The sequence below is a fragment of the Vidua chalybeata genome, chromosome Z (genome assembly GCF_026979565.1).
Source record: "Vidua chalybeata isolate OUT-0048 chromosome Z, bVidCha1 merged haplotype, whole genome shotgun sequence".
Lineage (NCBI taxonomy): Eukaryota > Metazoa > Chordata > Aves > Passeriformes > Viduidae > Vidua > Vidua chalybeata.
In genome coordinates this window covers 47,091,745-47,114,338 of record NC_071570.1, presented here as the reverse complement: position 1 = coordinate 47,114,338, position 22,594 = coordinate 47,091,745, and the positions used below count along the sequence as shown (strand labels likewise).

At 39.6% G+C, this 22,594-nt stretch overlaps 2 protein-coding genes across 5 annotated transcripts in view; one reads left to right on the top strand and one right to left on the bottom strand.

Annotated features, from left to right (window-relative positions):
• The window catches only part of BDP1 (B double prime 1, subunit of RNA polymerase III transcription initiation factor IIIB), a 57,024-nt gene extending 40,479 nt beyond the window's left edge, over positions 1-16,545 (bottom strand). For 2 of the 4 annotated variants that reach the window (XM_053968941.1, XM_053968944.1), the window contains exons 1-8: positions 16,069-16,545; positions 5,142-5,694; positions 4,337-4,443; positions 3,323-3,382; positions 2,826-2,966; positions 1,790-1,923; positions 688-782; positions 73-127 (exon numbers count right to left, since the gene is read on the bottom strand). In XM_053968941.1, the coding sequence (XP_053824916.1) occupies positions 73-127; positions 688-782; positions 1,790-1,923; positions 2,826-2,966; positions 3,323-3,382; positions 4,337-4,443; positions 5,142-5,694; positions 16,069-16,244 (1,321 nt within the window). In that variant the 5' untranslated portion in view covers positions 16,245-16,545. Of the gene's footprint in view, positions 1-72; positions 128-687; positions 783-1,789; positions 1,924-2,825; positions 2,967-3,322; positions 3,383-4,336; positions 4,444-5,141; positions 5,695-15,001; positions 15,155-16,068 lie in introns of those variants that run through there. The other 2 variants (XM_053968942.1, XM_053968943.1) reach the window with 2 other exon arrangements.
• Positions 16,546-16,714: 169 nt separating this feature from the next.
• Positions 16,715-21,297, top strand: LOC128802503 (small EDRK-rich factor 1-like). Its single transcript, XM_053968946.1, is given in 4 exon segments — positions 16,715-16,844; positions 20,126-20,234; positions 20,746-20,782; positions 20,784-21,297. Coding segments are annotated over 4 exon segments (189 nt in total). The 5' UTR covers positions 16,715-16,837; the 3' UTR covers positions 20,820-21,297.
• The last annotated feature ends 1,297 nt before the right edge of the window (positions 21,298-22,594 follow it).

The following is a 22,594-nucleotide window of genomic DNA, read 5'->3' as shown; positions in this document are numbered from 1 at the left end:
GAACAGAAAATACCATGAAAATAGATGGCTACCATTTAATGACTTATTGCAAGGTAGGGAATATTTACTTACTGAAAGCTTTGTCTATTCTCCATCCATTAGCTTTTTCCTCACGTTTGAACTTGTTCTAAAAGCAAATGCAAAGTTGTGTTTTTCATTAAGCAAGAAATGCAACAATGTTGTACAAAATGGCAGCTCAAGCTAAGCCATCAGTGCAACAAACCAACTAAAGTTGTTGAAATTCAAATGCATATCCGCAGAACACAAGTTTGTAACTAATTTTTAAATACAAAATCTGTTACCGTACATTTTTTATTATGTTCTACACCTCTTCCTGACTTTTAATCTGAGCAAGGTTTGAAATATCAAAACTTTCCCAGCTGTGTAGAACAAAAAGCACAGAAGCCCCATACCAAACAGCCATTTAGGCTTATCAGCATTCTTCAACTAAACAAAGTGTGTTTAAGGACTCTACATTTACTAGATACATTCGTTGAAATTCAACCAGCATTTTAATGTTTCAGATACTTACAACCTCTTGAAACAGGTATCAGAAAACAAGCACTACTGTGGAGAAAATTCACACCAAAATTATCAACCCTAGTAGAGTATGCACAGGAATGCAAATAAGAAAAAGAAAAGTAAAACCAGATGTTTAATTTCTTTATTGGGTTCTTTAATTTTTACCTTAATTTCTGCTCTGGCTCTGTGAGGAAACAGCCGCCCAATCAAGGAGAAGTCTGTTCCTACCATACTGATAGCTAAAAAAAACATGTCTGTTTCTAGAAAGGAAAAGGAAGACAAAATTACACACACTTAAATATTTACTAAACCATCCTTCTTGCTATTAGAAATAAAAACAACTTGCAAACTTAATGTCATAGGATCAGTAACTTTGAGGCTGTCTACTGCAAGTCCAGGTGAGTATGTATAGAGCATGCTTGTTATTTTACCTAGGTCCCTCTAATAACATGCTGAATGAACTATCAACAGAAAGAGTTATCTAAACTATTAGCAAACTGCAGAATAAGAAGTGTGCTTTCTAAAGCTAGTAAATCAAAGATAACCAACCCCAAATTGTCCATGTCCACTTTTATTATGGGCACAAGCACAAACAGAAATCAGAAAAATATCATGTAAATCTACAGTCTCCATTATTAATAAGAAAAGAGTGCATTTCAAAGAGACCACCATGAATTCTGAAGCTAAGTTTTCCATCTATAGCGGTAAAAAGTAATTTCGAATTGTAGAAAATCTTGCACAGCGTTATAAACCTAGAGATAATAGTCAATTCACAGCAGGGGTAATGAAGAACCCAATCCACCCATTCATAAGACCACAGCTGTCCACTTGCACTGAAATCAGTCCACATAGAAATACCCTATACAATCTATTCCTGTCCATGCTGGAAAAACCTAGTTAAGTACCATATAGCACTCAAATACCTGTAAACCAGAATCCAAAATTATGCTCTTGGTAAAGCAGACTAGCATTTCCTCAGCATCTAGACATCCATAGCGGAAAAAAAAAAAAGCACAGGTAGCCTGCACATTAAAGGCACTGGATATTTTAAAAATGCCAGTTTTCACAGTAAATACCATAGCTCTGCCTGTTGTAAGAGTGTGGAGGGTTGAGATTACATGAGATGACATGAAAGTAGATCCATTTACTCCATTGTGGATGAAAACTGTCAAGTATAAAGCATAGGTGAAAACTGTCAAGTATAAAGCATAGGTGAAAACTATAACTTTTCTGCAGGCTCAAAGCTTGAAACCAAAAATATATTCACCTTTATTTGACCATGGTTTTGTGTAAAAACTTTTCCTGAAGCTAGAATATGTAGTTGTAGAGCCACGCTCAAAGATGGGATCATTTTCTTCAACAACACATGGACCTTTTGTTCTTAGAACTTCTACAGTTAAGCTGGGAAAGAAAACACACAAGAAGACTCACCTCAAAATATTACTAAGACAACATATAGTAGATGTTTATAAGACAGCTATTCAAAACTTTTTTCCAGAAGTGAGCATTTCTAGTGTGTAATTAATTTTAATAATTACACTAACACATACTTTAATGGGAGAACGCAGCAAGAAAACACTACCCTATTACCCTCGGTAAGAAAATTTGCTTTTTCTGTTTTATAAGATATAATACAGACAGAAATAATTAAGTAGCTTAAAAAAAATTCTTTTTAAGACTTGAGAAATCTCTTTTGTAAAACCATGTATCCTTCTACAATACTTTCAAATTATTTTACCAGGCCATCTTTATCCTTAAACCTTGGCCTAAATTTTGTGTTAATACCTTTGGGGAACTCAGAAATTTTATAATCTGTTTTTTAAATGTCATATTCTAAGCAAAGTTACTGAAAACACTGACAGAAGAATAAAGCAGCAACAGGCAAGATGCAAAGCTGGAGCAAATCATACTGACAACCAAATAAGTTATTAGACATATGTTAACTATGAGAAGCAAAAAAGTCAGCTAAATAGAAGACATGTGGCAGTTTGACAAATCTTCAGTGTTCATTCGCAGTAATAAAATATTACTTTTATGTCATCTTCCTCTTACGTTATCTTCCTTTTATGTCATCTTCCTCTCTACCTCCTTCCCCAAAAACATTTCTTATAAAGTATGCCACTACAGAGATGCAGACTACTGCTGTTCATATTTTGCCACATCCTTGCACAGTTTCCTAAGTCAGTGTAGCTCAACTCTCAAACATAAATACACTCATACTCATCCCAGTCCAAAGTAGTCCTCTATTTACAAACTGAGCTGCAATGTAGTACTGTCCATGAGTCAGGCACGGAATTTGTCACCTTTCTTCATCCAGAATGATTGAACCATCTTCTGCTACTTTCACACGAGGAACGAGAAGTGGGCTGTCCTGACTCTCTTCCCCATTCTCTTCTTCCTCCTCCTCCTCTTCTTCATGATGAGGAATACTTTTCTCTTCATGTCTACAATTTTTAAGACAGCATGTAAAAATACTGGTCAGTGTTTTGAATTGCTGGTCATTCAACAGATATTCAATAATTTGATGAACCACCCAACAATGCAACACATCAAGAAATCAGTCAATATGTGAAGTTTGAAACCTGCTTTTCATTCTACTGTAAAATGGAAACATGCAAAACTTAACGTTGAAAGCAGTATGTTTTTTAACCACCATACCTGCCAAAATTGCAATTTTTATAAATTAGACTGTGATATTTGAACAGTAAAAAAATACACCTCCACTATAAGTATTATCACAGAAATGCAGGTTTTTTTACACCAGAAAATTTTCTGACTATATTTCACCATCAAGACTTACTCTTTCATTTGACTCAGTGCAGAACTTCTTTCTGTTCTCTTTTCTTCTATCAATGAAGACCTAGAATGTCATAAAAAGCTAGAGATTGTTGTTTGTACAGATATATTTCTGCTTTTTTTCCACTAAACTGGCTTTTAGTGCACAGTGGACAAAGAAACACCAAGCTTTTTTTTCAGTTCTTTGTATTACATCTATATTGAACTACATAACCACCACTGCTTAGTAAATTTTGCCCTTTTTTGTACAAGCAAGGACAAAAAAAAAATATTTCAAGCAGAAACCCATTGTATGGATACAGGCAATGTGAGAGCATCTTGCTTTTTACCTCCTTGGGGACTATTCAGTGTAAAAGAAAAAATAAGGGAAGTGATAAATAAAACACACAAGCACACAAACATTAAGAAGCAAGTGATAACAGATGACATCAGAAAACTCATCTACTACTGAACGAACAGGACTTGGATAACTGAACTCCTATTCATATGATTGCTTTTGGCAGTTGCAGGAAAAAGGCCCTGCTCTGGTCTCTCTGTGGCAGTCTGTGCAGCCAGTTGCATTAGTGAAACATGTCAGCAGAGCAGCAGCAGCTACATTCATCCACGTGGAATGTAAACACCTCTAGGGTCTTGCAGTGCATTTTGCACTTCAGCACCTAGAAGGAGATGTGCTTAGCTTCCTGAGTCCACTGGGTCTGGTGGGCAATTATAACATCCCTAACAGCCATAACTAAAAATTTCACAGGAAGAAGTTGGGAAAAAAAAAACTCTTCTAGTCTGTATTTCTGCAGAGATAAATCAACACAAGGGACAGATTCATGTTTGTGTATTTCAACTAGTACACTAAGCTCCATTCTCACTTCTGTACTAGAATTAAGCAGACATGAAAACTAGAAGCTAGTCTAGAAGCTTTTGTTACCACTGCAACAATACTGTATCTGTGCTAATATTCCATATTTAAGTATTATAGAGGTCAAAAAGTAATTTAACCTAAGGAGAGAGACAAAATCATACTTACTTCATAGGATTGTTTTCTGGCAGATAGTATATTAAGTCTCTCATGGTCATTTTAGAACGATCTGGTGGAGAATGTCCTTCGATTACTAGAGGCCTATGTTTCAACTTCTTCCAAACAAGCCAAAATGAAACAAAAGAAAACAATGAACACTTATGTTCACCCTGAAAGTATTTTATATTTCACAAATTATTATTACTTTTGTTTATTTATAAAGTACCCCATTCATGGAATTTTGTTGTTCACACACACACACACACAGACACACACACACACCACCTCCCAAGATCCAAAACAAGATTATCTTAAGGGTGTCCCTTTCTCAGAGAGGGCATTACAGACCCTTAAGCCACTTACCCTTTAAGAAGCATTCAATACCTGGTACAAATAAGTTAAAAGTTATTCAAAATTACAGAACTCTGACAATGATCAACTTGAAAAAAATATCCCCAAACAAAAATCCCAAATCCAAGCTTCTTGCAGCACACCTCCCTGCTGTATTACAAACTGTGAAATTTTCAAAATTGGAATGTTGACTACGAAATAAAACCAAGTGTCATGCCAAAAAGACTTCTGGTCTAATCAAAGAAAAACGTAGGCAATTCCTTGTAAAATATGTATTATTAAGGAACAAAGCGCTGCTACTGCTTATAAACAGCATAAACACAGAGTTATGAGGTATGACAGACTACTAGCAGTAAGCAGCTGACAATCATCAGAAAACACTACTGCAAAGAGATAATGTATGCAGGGTGAATCAAATGTCTTGCTCTTCACAGATAAGCACTGCTCAACACAGAGGCCTTACCATACGCTCTTTCTTCAATTCTTCTTTAAGCATTTCTCTTAATTTCCGAGCTTTGAGGATCCTTTCACGGTCAGAACATGACCGTTTTACTTTCTCATGAGAAGGTTTCACAGGTAGCTTTTCCTCCTGTGTTCGTGATCTTTCCTGTGTTGGTCTCTCCTTGAGAGGAGAGGGTACATTCTTCTGCAAGCTATCATCATTTTTCTGAGCAGCTACACCAACAGTTTGCTCTTTGTTCACAGACTTTTTTAGTGGTGAAAACTGTGGCACTTGTGGCACAGGTGTTTTCTTCTCAGGAAGCATAGGAGACTTTACAGAGCTTTCAACATTACTCTTTTCTGATGGGGAGGGATCCTTATGAAGTGAAGCAATGCCATCAGAAGCCTGTGATGTTCTCCTCTGAGGTTTTGGTGCAGAACACTGAGCAGACGATGGTCCGGCTATGGGTTTGACAAGATTTGGCATGGTGGAGATACGTTTTCTTCTCTGTGTAAATATCTCTGCATGTTTACTAGCTTCCCCAGCACCACTTGCATTGTCCGCCTTGTCATCACTGGAAAATTTAAGAAAGTATTCTGAAGTTCTTTACAGTGATAGATTTTTTGCTGTTACTTTCAGGATGCATTTATGGGCCAATCAATATAAACACTAGGCTACAGGAAAGCAGTTATACACAAGAAGCCGTGCTAGGACCAACATGAAGCTGGTACTTCCTCATGAAATAATCAGATCTAAGAACTGACAGATTATTTTCTAATACTAATCACTGATCAACAAGCTTGCAACAGTAACACATTCTCACACCCCACCTCTTTTTTTGGAAGGCTCTCTCCTTTCAGCTGAAAATACACCAGTACCATAAAGCTTTTTGAAAAATTACCCACATAACATAGGCGATATATTAAAAACACTTCAACAAAACTGTATGTAACAGTAATTTGGTGACTTTTATTACAACGAAAGTGAACATTCCTCTTACACATTTGCAAGCAGATGATATGTAAACTGTGACTTCCAGAAAAACTTCAGCAGTCAAACTGGTGCTCACACTTAACACATCAATAGCTCTTAAGCTTCCCTGGAAAACTTCGTATGTAAGTACTTTTTCTATCACTTAAGCAGAAATAATTTTCAAAGTGCGAGTAAAATTGCCAACCATTATGATCATCCCAAATCTGCTGACTCTACCAGTGTTCAGCTTCATAGCTGTTATTCATAGTAAGACTGCAGTATAATTATAACTGAGTCATAAAGAGAGTTTTTAAAATTTTATATTGGAACTATGCCTTGCTTCTGTACGTAAGGACAACCACACCCATGGTTCACTTACACATTTTTAAAAAAGGTCAGAAGTAAATGCTTTCCAAGAAATATAAAAAAAGTATAAACATCCAGTCAAACTTTTCAAAATTCTCTCCAGCTACTGTCTGTGATTCAGGCAAATGCTGCAGATGATGTATTTGCATTTAGCAGCCTCTCTTAAATGGCTGAATCAATTTGTCCCACACTATGAGTTCATACACATTTTTGGTACAGAACACCTCTGGGCAAAGAGTTTAGAGGGCTTATTACATGGTGCCTCTTTAGGTGTTTTGAATGAGATCCTTGCAAGTTCCATTCAACACCTCACTGTTCTTTATACAGCAGTAGATAATGGAAAGTAATTCTTCTTTCACCTTCTCCATACCACCTATGTTATGTGGAGTTTTTAATCAGAGCGCAGCATTGGATTTCTGAACAGTTAAATAAAATTTAACAGAAAGTATATTAAAAAATTAGAATCATCTTAAAAAATTTTCACTTCCCTGATAATTAACAAAACTTATTCAGTATATAGAAAATAAAACAATATAAAGTGACTGATGCTACAGACACAGACTTGAGCAGCTGTGAGTGAAGAGATCCATGTCTGCTCCTCCACGTCCTCTCATAAAGAAGTTGTAGATTACAATGTTGTCTCCCCTCAGCCTCTTCCAGGCTGAACAGACCAAGTGACCTCAGCCACCCATCATCCGACTTCACCTCAAGGCCCTTTACCATCTTTGTTGCCCCTCTTTGGATGCTTTCTAACACGTCAATGTTTTTCTCATACCCAAAACTGCCCCAGCACTAAGGTGAGGCCACCCCGGTGCAGAGCAGAGCAGGACAATCCCCTCCCTCACCTGGCTGTGATGCTGTGCCTGATGCACCCCAGGACACAAGTGGCCCTTCTGGCTTCCAGGGCACTGCTGACTCAAGTTCAGCTTGCCACAGACCAGGACCCTCAGGTCATTTTCCTCCAGTCTCTTGTTCCCCAGTCTGTCCATACACTCAGGGCTGCCCCACCCCAGGTGCAGAATCTGGCACTTTCCCTTTTTGAATTTCATATGCTTGCCCAGCCCTCTAATTTGTTGAGGTCTCTCTGCAGGGCCTCCCCTGTCCTCAAGGGAGTCAACCGGTCCTCCCACTTTGTATCATGTGCAAACTTACTTAATATACCTTTGAAAACTGTGTCCAGGTGATTTATGAAGTGTTGAAAAGAACAGGGCTGAGGATGGAGCCCTGTGGAACCCCACCAGTGACAGGTCACCAGTCTGATGTCACCCACTCACTGTAACCCAACCCATGAACCAGCTGTTCACACATCACATGATGTGTTCATCCAGGTGTGTGCTGGATGTTTTGTCCAGAAGGAAGGATAGTGTGAGAGCCAACATGGAAAGTTCTACTGAAATCCAAAAAGATTACATGAACTGGCTTCCCCTGGTCAGCTACGTGGGCTACCCTGTCAGAAGGCTATATGGCAAAGGCCTATTTTTAGGCCATGAGAATAGATCAGAGAGCCTTTCAGAGTTACACCAATATCTAGTTTTGAAACTTAAAATTATATTAGACTGATGCCCCTGTTAAGTTACAAACACAAAAGTCTTTTGCAAATCTGCTGAAACAGCAACAGTAGCATCTAAGTGAAAAATAGTAAAAATTTCTTCATTTAAAAAAAATCAGATAGCAAAAGATCCAGTAAGATGATCCCTGTAACATAAAAATTTTATAAATACAACTTGAAAGAACGGTATTCTTGAAGCACAATACAAAACAAGTAAAGATGTAAGATACAAATTGAATAGAAGATGGTATGGGTGAATTGTGGTGAAAAATTAAGACCCTATAATTCTTATAAAGATTTGTAGGGACGGTATGTTTATTTAGTGCTGGACGCATGTAAGGGATTTTTTCCTTTCAAAGGACATGTGTGTCCTTGAAAACTCTTAATCTTTTTTTATTACTCTACCTAATTTATATATTCATAAGAGTTTTACAATAGGTTCATGAATATTTATTTTTCTGATTTTGCGTTCCACTTATAGCTAGTTACACTTGTACTTAGATTTTGTCAGAAAGTACAGAGAGAACTCTTGGGTTACTTTGTACTGTCTGTTTTAAGGTCTGAAGAGTCTTCCTTATTTCTTATCTCTTCAGCTTCGAAATTTGCATTCTTTCTCTTTAGCTGGGGCAGTTTTGCTAGTGCTGTAGTTATTAGACAAAACAGCATATTTTACTTATGTTAGCAAGTTCAAAGCGGCACATTTCACTTAAATCTAAGTGGATTTCTACCTTGTTAAATTTTTATTTTGTTTCATTCCCCCCTTTCTCAGATGGTAAGTAAATTTTTTTACTTAATGTAAATTTTTATATTGACAAGTGTCTTTTAATGCTTTACTATGTACATTTGACTTACTAGGCACAATTATAATAGCATAAGGAGTTCTTAAGCATACACAACTTTTACTAGTATATATAAGTACAGTTTTTTGATCACTGACTGGATGAATTTTAAAGTGGTAGATATTTTGTTCAGTGTTAAGACACACATTTATTGTTTGTTACTTTTTGTGTCTATACTTTATGTTTTGAGGGGTAGAGTACTATTTTTTATTATTTAAATAATGGTACTGTATATAGTAAGTACAAAGGTAGTCGTTACATTAGAAATAGGATTATAGGTTACAGATGCTTCTGAGATTTTTTTATATAATTAGTAAATTTAGTATAGTCTACTAGGATTGGAACTTTGTGATTAAAGCTGTTGTTGCTTGCATTTAAAACTGTAAGTTATGTTATTTTGAACTATACTAAGCACCTTTACTTGTGGTTTTGAAACTTGGCTTTTTAGGGATAATTTTAGGGGTTGTTTTAAGTTTGTTAGTTTACTTGTTGTAGTGGTTAGCTTTCTTATAGATTTAGTGTACTGATTAGAATCTGGGACTAAGGTTATTTAGCATTAATTACAATTATACACAAAACATTTTATAAATAAAATTACAAACTACTTTTTGCAGTATATTTATTTTGCTCGAATAAGTTTTAGTCTTAGTTTATTGTCTCTTAGTGTTAATTTCTAAGTGGTTTCTGATGCTTGTTTTATTTAAGCGTGGTGGATCTTGGTATTTTGCTTCTTAACTTTGATTGCAGTGTAGGTGGTGAGAAGTATCTGGAATGGTTCTTTTTACTGTGGTTCTAAAGTATTTTTTGTAAGAGACTTAACGTATACTTAATTTTTAGGTTGTATGTTATGTATTGGTTTACTTAGTTCTCTGCTTGGAGTTCTAGTTACATGTTTTTTTTACTTTTTTTGACTTGTTTACTTAAAGCTACTATATAGGTTTCTTGTACTATTTTGGAAATAAAATGTGATTTTTTTGTCTGGGAATATTGTGACTGGAACTCTAAAAGTAGTATTATTTATTTTGGTTACCTTGATAGTTCTGGTGGGGAATGTTTCTGGTTACTTTGAAAATGTATTACAAATACTGACACCCCCCTTTCCATGGGGGTTTTGATAAGTTAATTTACTATTGCTGTCTAGATTTATGGCTCTTGTTAATTTGATTAAGTTTTGTCTGGGGGTATTCTTGGGGTTAGTCTGGAGGCAAGGATTACACTGGTAGTTTACTTGAGTGATAGTGGCATATAAATTTTTGGTAATGATCTTTTAAATTAGATATGTGTAAAAAGCTTGTGAAAACTACTACTTAAAAGTCAACACTTTATTTTGATGTACTTTATAATACTGGCAGTTTTGGTTATTCTGGGAAAGGAGCTTAACTTTATAAAAGTTTTTAAGTAGTTTGGCTTTAGTGTGTTTTTTGGTGTTTTTTTTTTTACTAGTGACTATACAAATGGGGAGGGATTACTAGCTCTTTTTTAATGGCAGCCCACCCCTCTTGGTTCTTGATAGCTCTATGTGTATGTACAACTTCGAATGCATATTTAGACTATATAAATGTTTATTCTTTTTCTTTTTGCTATTTTTAAGGCACAGGGTAGTGTAATAATCTTGGTTTTCTGTGTAGAGGTGCTTGTTGGTAAGGGTGTAGATTTTATTACTTCTTTGGTAGTGACTGTATATCTAGTATGTTGCTTTCTACTGGTAACATAGCTTCTCTTGTTAGTGAATTAGGTCTTTGTATCATCTAAAGGAGTGTCTCTTAAGTCTGGATGGTTGGAGTAAGTAGCTTTAGTAGTCTTTAGGTAATTGTGGTGTACTGCTTTTCTTTGATTTTTACTGAGAAAAGAAGTTGGATTGACAATGTTAGTTATTACTCTCTTTGTATCATTTTGAATTATGATGGTTTGGTACTTTAGGACTTTTGTGGTGAGAGCTAGTGGCTGCTTTTTACTTCTAGTACTGCGAACACTGCGTGGGACACTAGTACAGTTAATTTCTGTCTTAGGGTAAATTTGTATGCTTTTTGTATATTTAGTACGACTGTTGCTACAGTTTTGAGGTAACTTGGTTATCTTTTGGTATTGCATCTAGTTGCTTGGAAAAGTAAGTAACTGCCTTCTAGTATGAATTCAAGTTTTGAGCTACACGGGAGAATAGAAAGAATAGTTTACTTACATCTGGAAGTTTTAACACTGGAGCTGACATGAGACACTCTTTAGCTGGTGAAAGGTTCGTGTGGCTTCTTTTGTCTACTGGAGATCTTTATTTGACAAATAGTCTGTAATTATAAACTTACAGCTGGTACTACTCTGTTATGCTTGTGTCTTTTTTTTTTAATACTTTGTATCTTTGGAGTTCTAGGAAATTTGAAAGGCTTCTTCTTGTGGAGTTCGTTAGAACTCTAGTTCTTTGTAAGTTGTTCTTTAAACAGAGTGGGGGATTTTGAAGCTTTGAGGTACATGGACCATGTGAGCTAGTTTTTGTGCCTACTTTTAGGGTTTTTCTATGTAAATGTAAAAATTTTCTGGTTGGCTTTGTGGATAGGGAGGCAAAAGAAAGAATCTTTTAGATTTAAAACAGTAAACTAGGTTAGTTCAGGTGTTAAACAAGTAAGTAAGGTATATGGATTTGCTACTACAGGATATAAATCTGTTATCTAATTGACAGTTCTCAATCTTGTACTATTAATTATTGGGCTGATTTCTTCTTTATCTTTTTTAGGCGGTACTGTTTAATTTTTACTGGTGGTATTTTTTCTTTAAGCTTGATTACTATAGGGGGCGTTCTTTGCCTTTTTTGGTACATTAGAGGCCTATACTCTTGAAAATACTTGTTTTAATATCTCTTTACTAATTTCTTCTTTATTTTTAATGGCTGTTAATGTTAAACTTAATACTTTTATGTACTTTTGATTATTCACTTTTAGAGTAACTTCTTTATTTTAGAATGTTTAGTGAGTTGGGTATATACAAAAACTTGTAAGTACTTTATTGTTACTTTAAAGGTTTGTAAAACTGGCTAGTTAATCTTAGTAAAGCTTTATTTAAAACTGAATATATGGCCCTTGTATCAGCTAAAATTCTATCTTTTCTTTTCTCTTGGTCTTACTGCTTCTTGCAGAGGGATCAGTTACTTCTTAGTTTTGGATGAGATTGAACTGCTAGGAGGGGGATTGGTTCGAGTGGGTATGCTTTTGGAGCTTGAGTCTTTTTCCCTTTTGGGGAGGTCTTCTTTATCTTTTGTTACTTTAGGAGGAGCTTTTTACAAATTATGTATGTTTTTGTGTTTTAGGATGATAAGCTTTGTTTGATTTTATACATCACTGCTTTATACGGTACGCTGAACAACACATTTGATTTGCTTTCTTTTTGTTCTGTTTTCTTTTTTACGAATTAACACTAGTGGGTCAGAGGGAATACACACAGTTAGTTACCCTGTTACCCTGTTATTTTGGCTGATTCTTTAAGATTAAAAACATATGAGTATACAAGACTTTATCTTATTTGCTTTCTTGTCTTAAAACAGCATTGATTGTAATAAGTTATTATAAATCTTTTTATTTTTTGAACTGCTTTTACTGGTGGCTTTCTCTTAGTGAACCCCGCCCCCCCCAGAGGGGTTAGTTCGGGAACTTTTTTGCTCTGGTTAGTTCTTATTACTTATACTATTTTGTTTCTACCTAAGCTTCACAGCCCTTTTTTAGTTTTTCTCACAAAGACTGCTAAGTGGTAGGTGATGTGATCTTCTACACAAGCTTTAAGATCTTAGGTTCTGAATTGGCTTGATTAGGAACTTTTAATTCACACTTGGGGCATATCTTACAAACTTTGTATTGTAATTGTACTTACGCAAGGTGCTAGCTTCTTAATGTACTAAAAACTCTCCTTTACAAAATCTCAGGGTTTTTTAGTACTCTTCCTGCACAATCTAATTAAAGCAGTGTTTCTACTGACACTTACTTTGTTGTCTTGCAAAAGACTGTGTTTGTTACAGTAAAAAAATTGATATGCATACAAACACAGACTCTCTTTTTTTTACTCTTTATCTTAAATTCTCAGGAGTTAGGGCTTAAGTTGTTGTGGGTGGGAGGAATTCTTGGAATTATTTTAATTTGTTTTACTGCAGTTAAACATAAATCACTATACTGTAGCTCTTTTGTATAAAATGTTACACTTGTTGTAAACAAAATCTTAAAATATCTACAAATATAACTATACAATCTCGAGAATCAAATTACTACAATGCGGGGGAAGAACTATACAAACTCAATGGGAAAGGTGGTATCTCTTAAAGTGCTTACTTTTCTTAACACAATACAGCATATAACACTTTAGCACTTATTTACATTAGCTTTTTCTGGTCTCTACATAGTCTGGACATGATTAGAATAACAGCACACAGTGAAATTTTAGGAATTAAGTTCAAACTACTGGGGTAGAGGAACTTCTCTCTCATTCATTTAATTATGGTTAAAATGTGTACAGTCTACACAAATTACTACTTTTAAACACAGTAAACGTCTTTATTTACATTTCTCTATTTGTTCTACTTCTTTGTGGGGTACTTCTTGCCCCCACAGCTTCTCTTAGCTGGCGCTTTGGGCTTCACTTGGTTGCTTCAGACTTGAGTAGAACTTTTCTCTCTTGTACTGCGGGTATCATACACTTATTCATTTGTTCGTTCACTCTTTTTATATACTACACACTCACACAATTACAAACACATTAACTAAACAATGTCTGGACACTACAAGTACATAAACTTTGGGTTTACTCGACTTTACTCTTAGAAGTCACTAGTGGCTGCTCTATTGGAACAAAGAACTTGTTTCTAGCTCAGCTGCCTTATTGGCTGGGTGCCTGAAGGCACAGGAACTAGGTTTTGTACTTAAACGTCTTTGAGTGTCCTATGAGCAGTCTTGTTTCTTTCTTTCTTTTCTCAGGGCTCTTTTGATACATACCGTTTATCTGTACCCTAGCAGGTCGTTGTTTGTCTTTGCAGGTGGTAAGCTAAGGCAGAGCAGAGCCCCTTCTAGGGAAATTCCTCGGGGCGCGCTAAGGAGGTCTGTTCCCTCTTTTATCTTTGTGAGGATAGAAACTCTCCTGGGCTGGCTCACCATAATGAATTGTGGTGAAAAAGTAAGACCCTATAATTCTTATAAAGATTTGTAGGGACGGTATGTTTATTTAGTGCTGGACGCATGTAAGGGATTTTTTCTTTTCACACGTGTCCTTGAAAACTCTTAATCTTTTTTTATTACTCTACCTAATTTATATATTCATAAGAGTTTTACAATAGGTTCATGAATATTTATTTTTCTGATTTTGCGTTCCACTTATAGCTAGTTACACTTGTACTTAGATTTTGTCAGAAAGTACAGAGAGAACTCTTGGGTTACTTTGTACTGTCTGTTTTAAGGTCTGAAGAGTCTTCCTTATTTCTTATCTCTTCAGCTTCGAAATTTGCATTCTTTCTCTTTAGCTGGGGCAGTTTTGCTAGTGCTGTAGTTATTAGACAAAACAGCATATTTTACTTATGTTAGCAAGTTCAAAGCGGCACATTTCACTTAAATCTAAATAGATTTCTACCTTGTTAAATTTTTATTCTGTTTCATGGGTTTCCTAAAGACACGCCATGCCAACTAGTCTGATACCTGAATTTCCAGCCATTGAAACAGAAGACATTAACACTGTTTCATCATACTGTCATAAGAGGCAAGCTTCAACTAAAAGAATGAAAGACTCAAACCCACCAAAAAAAGTGTGAATGTTGTTCTGAAGAACAATTATCAGACTGAGGAAATGTCCTGAAACACTGATCTGTACTGCCTTTGGTAGGGACAGAGTTAACTTCCTTCACAGTAGCTCAGATGGTGCAGTTTCAGATGTGTGACACAACAGTGCTGACAGCACACCCATTTTTTCAGCTAATGCTGAGCAATGATTATGCAGCACCAGGGTTATTTCTCACACTGCACCATGGCTGACCACACTGGGGATCAGCAAGAAATTGGAAGGGGACGCAGCCAGGACAGCTGATCTCAGAAGACTGAGGGCTATCCCACAACATATGGCATCATGCTCCTCAGAAAAAGTTAGGGGAAGAAGAAAGGATGGTCATTTGGAGTTATGGCATTTGTCTTCCCAAGTACCTGTTATGAGTGATGGATCCCTTCTTTCCTGGAGACAGTAAAACACCTGTGGGTAGTGGTGAATGAATCCCCAGTTCTGCTTTGCTTATGTGCCCAGGTATTTCTTTATCTATTGAACTCTTCATCTTGAAACACCTTTTCTTGCACTTTTGCCGTTTTGATTTTCTGCCTATCCCACAAAGCTGGGAGGGGCATGGGTGTGGGGAAGCAAGCAATAAACTGTGTGGGGTTTAGTAACCAGCCAGGCTTAACCTACAAGAGGGAGGTCCTCAGGGAGGGCCAGTCCTAAGGCCAACTTTACCATGTACTTCCATCACAATAAAAAGCCCTTAAAAACCTTAAAAAATAGACAAAAACCCCCGCAAAAAGACAGAAAGTCCTCCCTTGCCAATGCATAAAGAAATGAACACAAAAGAAAAAATGCTGTAGGAATGCAAAATCAAACTCATCTGGTTACAGAGCACAAAGAATTTTTGCTGCACACAGCAAACCAGGGCTCCTGGCTGCCGTGCAGACAGAAGTGACGAGTGTCGGACCACACTGGGCCCCTCCTTTGTAGCCTTCACTTATAGAATCACAGGAGCAATTGAGCTGAAAAACACCTCGAGATCGTCGAGTCCAACCTATGACCCAACACCACCTTGTCAACCAGACCACAGCACTACATGCCATGTCCAGTCTTTCCTTAAACACCTCTAAGTATGGTGACTCCACCACCTCCCTGAGCAGCCCATTGCAATGTTATTCCAAGCACCTGCTGCACAACGGCAATGAAGAAACGCGGGCTTCTTAGTCTACGAACCCGTCAAACAACTCCTTGTCTGACAACCCTGGACACGCAGTCATCGGGCACCAACAGCACGCGTCTTCCATGAGGTCTTCAGGACGAGCCAGCGCCCTATTGTAGCATTGAAAACCAGGCGGCGACAGGCCACGACAACCAGCGCTACGAAGAGCCACCGCTACCTCCTGGGATCCGCCGGGTCCCGCTCTGCAAGATCCGTCCCGCTCCCGGGAATCCGCGGCCCGATACATTGCCCTGCCAGGGCGAGCTCGGCGGGACTCACCTCTCTTCCCGCCGCGCGTCCGCCGATCCTGGCGCGGTCCCTGATCCGTCCGCCGCCGGGGTGTCCGAACCTGGGGGTTCCGGCGGCTCCGGGTCCACCGCGCCAGTGCCGGCGGCGGCGGCCCTGCCCAGGGGCCGCACATTGGGCCGCACGGTGAGACGGGCCCGCCGGAACATGGCGGCGGCGCCGGGAGAGGCGCCCGCGCGCGAGCTCGGCGGTGTCAGCAGCGCACGGCAGCGGGGATCCACTGATGCCGCGAGCCCGGCCGGCTCACGGCATGCCGCCCCAGCAGCGCGCCCCGCAACGTCATCCGTGTGCACCGACTACAAGAAGAGGGGCAGGAGGCGGAGCCTATACGGGGCAACCAATAATGGCGCCGTAGCCGCCTATAAGGCCCCAGGAGCTCCTCAGCCGCGTAGTCCCCGGTTCAGCTGGCTCTCAGCAGCTCTCTAGGCGCCCGCTTTGCTCCCCAGCCCAGGTTGCTACACCAAAGCCCCCACACCTCTCCCTCACACTTAGGCCCGGCAGGACGCACGGCACGAACTTCGCAGCGCTCCCGCCCACGGGGCGGGAGGCAGCGGCGCGCGTCCCGCTGATTGGGCCGGGTCCGCGCGGCGCCGCGACTTCAGCGACCAGCGAGGTGCCATAAGGGGCAGCGGCGCCGGGCTGCTCGTCAGACGGCTACGGCGATGGGAGGGGAGGGTTGTGGTGTTCGACAGGTGGTAGTGGTGGGAGGCGTAGCGGCACTGCGCGGCCTGAGCGTCTCGCCATGACCCGTGAGTACCGGGGAGCTGCTTGGGGCCTGTCGGTTAGCGAAGTGGGCGGTGGGACTTGGGCCGCTCTCCTGGTCGGTTTCAGGCATGGGGCGCGACGCCGAGGGCAGTCCGGCTGGGGATCATGGCTGGGCCGCGGCCTGGGCGTCGGCAGCTGTGTGAGGCCGCTGCCGCGTCTGGCTCTTTTGCGGACTTGGCGTCCCACCAGCGAAATCTCGCCTGTAGCGAGTGCGTGGGGAGGAAGCTTTTTCTCCCGTCCTGCTGCCGTCCGAGGCCGAAGGCGAAAACATCCTCGAGGCTCCGCCTCCTGCCATGTCAGTAGTGGCAGGACCGGGGGGAGAAATTAAGGTGATGATGGGCTGAAGCAACAGCCACACTTCATTTCAGTCCTGGCTGCCGCCCAGACTGAAAATAAAGGACTTTAATATCCGTGCTGAACATTGAATACTGTGCTGCTTAACTTGTGGTTGTTGAGGCTGTTGAAAGGGCAGGAGCACTCGCTTAATCGTCACCGTGTTGAGTACTGAAGAACAGCAGTGCTCGTACACCCGCTCTAAAATGGCGGACCCAGGATGCTCCGGCTCCCCTGACTGCTGGGAGTGCTCCTGTGCCTTCTGTATGTTATATCTGGCAGTACAGAAACTCATTGTGTTTAATTTTGGTCGTGCTTTCACATTCATTCGAAAAAACCGAGTTTTGAGGCTGTGCTTTCACATTCATCTCGAAAATACACGTTTATGAGGACTGCTGAAGACCTGGAATGTAAACAGTTCGTGCATAGAACATAATAAAGAAGCACATTTAGTATTTTTATTGGTATTTGTCTTCTCCTGGAGTTGGAAGAGCAAGGACAGGTTGAAGTATGGTGTATGAAGGTCCGTTGAAGTACGGTGGGGTACTTGAAGATAGGGACCTTCAAGGTCCAATGAAGTACGGTGTATGTCTTGCACAAGCAGGCCAGGATGGGGATGCTTGAGAAGGAATGTATAGAAGTGTATAAGCAGGAAGAGTGTACTGCTCTTCTTGTGGTAGTTCATACTTGAATTTCAAGAAGCTGAATTGTTTTCTGTTGGGACAATTTCATGGAAGATTTAAGTTGATATTACAGAATGTAGAAAACACCAATGGTTCCCTTGAAGGTAGGGGCCTTATTCAGCATCCCAGATGAAGTAACGGGGCCAAACAGTCCTTGGCAATGTTTACTTGGAAGCACTGATGGTAGAAGTAAGTTTTTCTTCAGAGTTGTTTGGTATTCTGTGCTTTGTGTGCATTCTGTATTGCTCAGCTTTTCTACCTTCTCTGCTTTGCTGTGCCAGCTGCTTTTCAGTGATACAACTGAGTTCTGTTCCTAAACTTAATACCTTACTGTGTGTATGGAAAAACTCTGCTTAGCCTGTGCTCAGTATTTGCTTGGAAAACAAGGAAGAATCGGAGTTTAAGAATGGAGAGTAACTGCTCATAAGGAAGTACATGAGATTTGGGGTGGAGGGTAATTCTGGCTTTAGCAGATCTTTTTTACTTCCTCTCTCTTTGTGATAAAAGAAGATACTTGTGGTTTTTGCATAGGTTTTTTTTTGGGTTTGGGGTTGTTGGTTTTGTTGGTTGGTTGGGTTTTTCTTTTTTTTTAAAGCACTGTAGAAGAGCTCTTTCATTGCTGCCCAGTCCTTCATATAACATTCTTGCCTCCTGAGCACCACAAAATTCAGGAACCATTTATGGCCTGGCATGTGTCATCTGCTCATGAGTCATCAAGTTCTCATCAACACTAGTACTACCAGAGACAGCTGGTTTGCTTCAGTCTCTAAAAAAACAGCTGCCCTTCTTCTAGGTGGACTTTGGGACAGGATGCTAGTGAGGATCATGAGTAGGAGTTCTTAGTTCTCTACCTTTTCCAAAAGGTAGTACTTAATGTCCTGTCACAGACAAAAATTATCTTCCAAGACAAGAGCAACTCTTGGGAAGCAGCAGTCATACAGGGCTGTTTCACTTGAGGTTCTGGCATCTCTTATCAAGCTGTCCATAGACTCTTGTGAAGAATGCACAAACCCTTGCTCCTGCAGAGTTGATCTTGTCTACTTGTTGACACGGCAGGTACCTTTGTCTGCTCAGAAATTGTGTGGGTACAAAGTGGTGGATCATACCCACAGGTTGTTGTTTAAGTGACCTAGTCCTAAGATGCATCTGTAGACCAGAAATTACAGGCACCTCAAGATTGAGATCTCTGGCTTTGAGACTGAAAGATGGTATAGACAGTCTTAAATATAGAGAGACTGAAAAGAGAGACAACAGAAATTATGGAGAGAAGGAATTGTCATTTTTGAATATAAAAGAATGTGATTGTGTTAGTTCAACAGAACAAATGATTGTGTGTAGCATATCTAGAACACTGTCAGTCCAAAAGAATTAGAACAAGAAGAAGTACCAAGCCAGTGAACCAGGTCTGGCAGGTTGGAGCAAAGTAGAACTAACGAAGAGAATACTGAGGAGAGATTGCCAGCTAATGCAGAAGAGTTTGCAGTCTGTGGCCATTGCCTGGAAGACCCTGAGTATTTAGATGGAGAGTCGATAGTTTTGATGTCATGCCCTCAGGAACTTAGCGTGATCAAAGACATTGCATTCCACTTGTTGGCAATTTATTGAGTTAGTATTTGTGGGGAAAGCTGTCTGTTCCCTGAAGAAGTGTCCTCTCTACTGGCAGTGATGTGGGTTTGTGTCTTTATATACATGTAGAAGTAATGTTAATCTTCTCACTTTTGTTGGAAGTAATGCCACCACCACCCAGTTGCTAAGGCCCAGGCTTACATTCTGCACTATATTTAAAATTTAAAAAAAATTTTGAGGTCATCTCTTCAATAGTATTTGAGTGCAGTCAATTTCAATGCTGTTCTTTCAGTCTAAAAGTAATTTGTAAGCCATATTGAATGTTGGATTGTGTTTGAGAGTGGGTGACTCATCTTTGGATGAGTTACTGATATGATTTTGCCCAGCCTATTGGTGTGATGGTTTTCCTTCTGCCTTTTATGGCAAACTAAATTTTGTTTCTATAAGGAATATTAGAATTTTGGTAATCTCTTGAACATGATGTATAGAATTGAAAAAGTAACAACTGAGCCTTTAATTTCTCCTGTTGTACACTGGGAGAAGATGCTGAGATAGAAGATACAACCTTACCAGCTCTACACATTGTGCTGAACTGCACTGCCTTTATAACAGACTTTTACACAGGTGCATTGTGTGGGAAAAAACAAGTGGTAGTACTTGTTTAACTGCATATTATCTTGCAGGTGGGAACCAGCATGATCTTGCTCGCCAAAAGAACCTGAAAAAAACTCAGGAGATCCACATAGGCAAAAGGAAAGAAGATAGCTTGTCTGCTTCTCAGAGGAAACAGAGGTAAGATCTAGTAAAGTTGAGTAAATGTTTAGGCTGAAAAAGGAGAGGGAGATGGGTGAGAAAGAATCCAGTGTCTTAGCTGACACAGCATTTGAATACTTTGTTTTTATTCATTGGCTAATCACTTGCCAGAGCATAAACTGTGGATGAAGTCTTGCTGTATCTGCTTTTAAACAGATGTATTTTTGTACATCCTGTAAAGCTTTTCCATTTTTTGACCAGCTTTTTGCCTACTGCAAACAGGAAAAGATTGTGTAATGCTTTCTTGAAGATATTTGGTCCATTATGTCCTTTACTTCTAAAACCAAAAGAATTATATCAGGTCTACTAATCAAGTAAACTGTCTGCCTCATGGAGTAATGCATGCACTAAAAAACCAGGGTTATAAAAACAGTTCTTGTGGCTGAGAAGGTCTTTTTTCCTTTTTCAGGTGGGAGTTACTAAAGGGAGGGAACTCTGCTTAGAAAAATTGTGAGCCAGTATCTGATATCTAACTGTCTTTTCTTCACAGGGACTCTGAAATCATGCAGCAAAAGCAAAAAGCAGCTAAATGAAAGGAAGTCTCTGCAGGCAGGAGCAAAATGAGCTGCTGCTATGGAGAAGATAAAGAGTGCACCAATGAAGCAGAAGGACCTAGAAGATCATTCATAAAAGTGTCTGGCCATTAAATGATTAAACATTTATTGTGCAGAGTTGTTTAACTAGCATTAGTTAGAGTATTTTCTGGTTAGTATAGGCCTAGTTATCTACAGTGCTCTTTCAAAACTGACTACACTCTTCTGCATGTCTATGAATAAAAGTACCTATTCTAGCTAGATAAAGGTACTAGATAAGGTACTAGAATAGTACCTTATTCTAGCTTTTGCTGCATTTGTTAGTTTTACTTAATGGTTCCAGTAACAGAATTTCTGAATCTACAGTTAGACCAGATTTGGTTGCCTGAATTCTTAAAAGTACAGCTCCATTCAGAATGGAACACACTTGTAAAATGTGCTTCACCTTGCGGAGGTCTGAACTGTAAATCTCAAACTATTTTTACAATAAAATATTGCATGAAATACTGTCTAATCTGAAATGGTTATGCTTCATAATCAGTTGATTTCTAAGAAGTTACCAAGAACATAAGGAATGGATAATCTTGTGGAGAAATGCAGTATAAGAATGTAAGTATAATAGAAAGTATAAGTAAAGTTCATAAGAAATGCATATTATAAGCACTGTCACATGCAGTTTAAGTCCGCCCTATAGGAAAAAATGCCTCTTGACTTGCAGACTTCGTTGGTGTACAAAAGTGACTCAAGTCCTGATACTAACTTAAAGAAGCTGTAGGCTTGATGTTAATGAGTTCCAATGGAAGCTGATGTTGAAATTGTCACAACGCTAAAATTATTTGAAATTACTGCTAAACAGGAAAAACGGAGCCCTTGCTTCACAGGTATGCTTGACTATATTGTGTACTGACCAGGGGAAAACTGTTGATGAAACTTCCCTCTCTGACCATCCAGGAGCCACTCTGGCAGTCACTGAGCTGGGACTGAAGCCCCTTCACAGCTACACCCCTCACACTCACATTCAGACCAGGTTTCCTTACCAGCTCAACACCAGGTTTCCCATAGCAGTGTCATATATCCTTATCTTTAATGTAACTTAATCTTGGTGCAATAACAAAGTCACAGCTCCACCTGGTGTCTCTGCGGAGGGACCCTAAACAAAGGAACCCCTGGCTTTTACACCCTCACAGTGTAGGGGTGGGTCCTGGCTCCTGCGGTGTCTCAGTTCCCTGGCTGGTGCCACAGGTCCCTGTGCCCTTTGTTGTGCAGTGGGTTGGCCTCTAGCCTTGGGCTCCCACTGCAGCTGCACCCAGAGCTGCCTGCACTGACTGTATTCCTCAGCTAATGACTCAGTTCTCTAGAGAAAGATTGTGAAGCCTTTGCTTTTTAAACTGTTCTAAGTGCATTCATTCATTGGTAACAGGCCCCTGGCACAGGTTGAGGAGAGCTGGAAGGAAATTGTAGCTGGTGCTGGCAGTGTAGCACCTGCAGTAGTTGAGAAGTTAGGGAAATTCACAGAATCACAGAATTGTTAGGGTCAGAAGGGGCCTGTGGAGATCATCCAGTCCAAGCCCCCTGCCAAGGCAGGGACACCTGGAGCACATGCTACAGGAATGTGCCCAGGTGAGGTCTGAATGTCTCCAGAGAGGGAGACTCCATCACTTCCCTGGACAGCCTATTCCAGTGCTCTGCCACCCTCAATGCAAAGAAGTTATCTGTCATATTGAGGTGCAACTTCTTGTGTTTCAGTTTACTGCAATTACTGCTTGTCCTATCGCTGAGCACCACTGAAAAGAGTCTGGCACCATC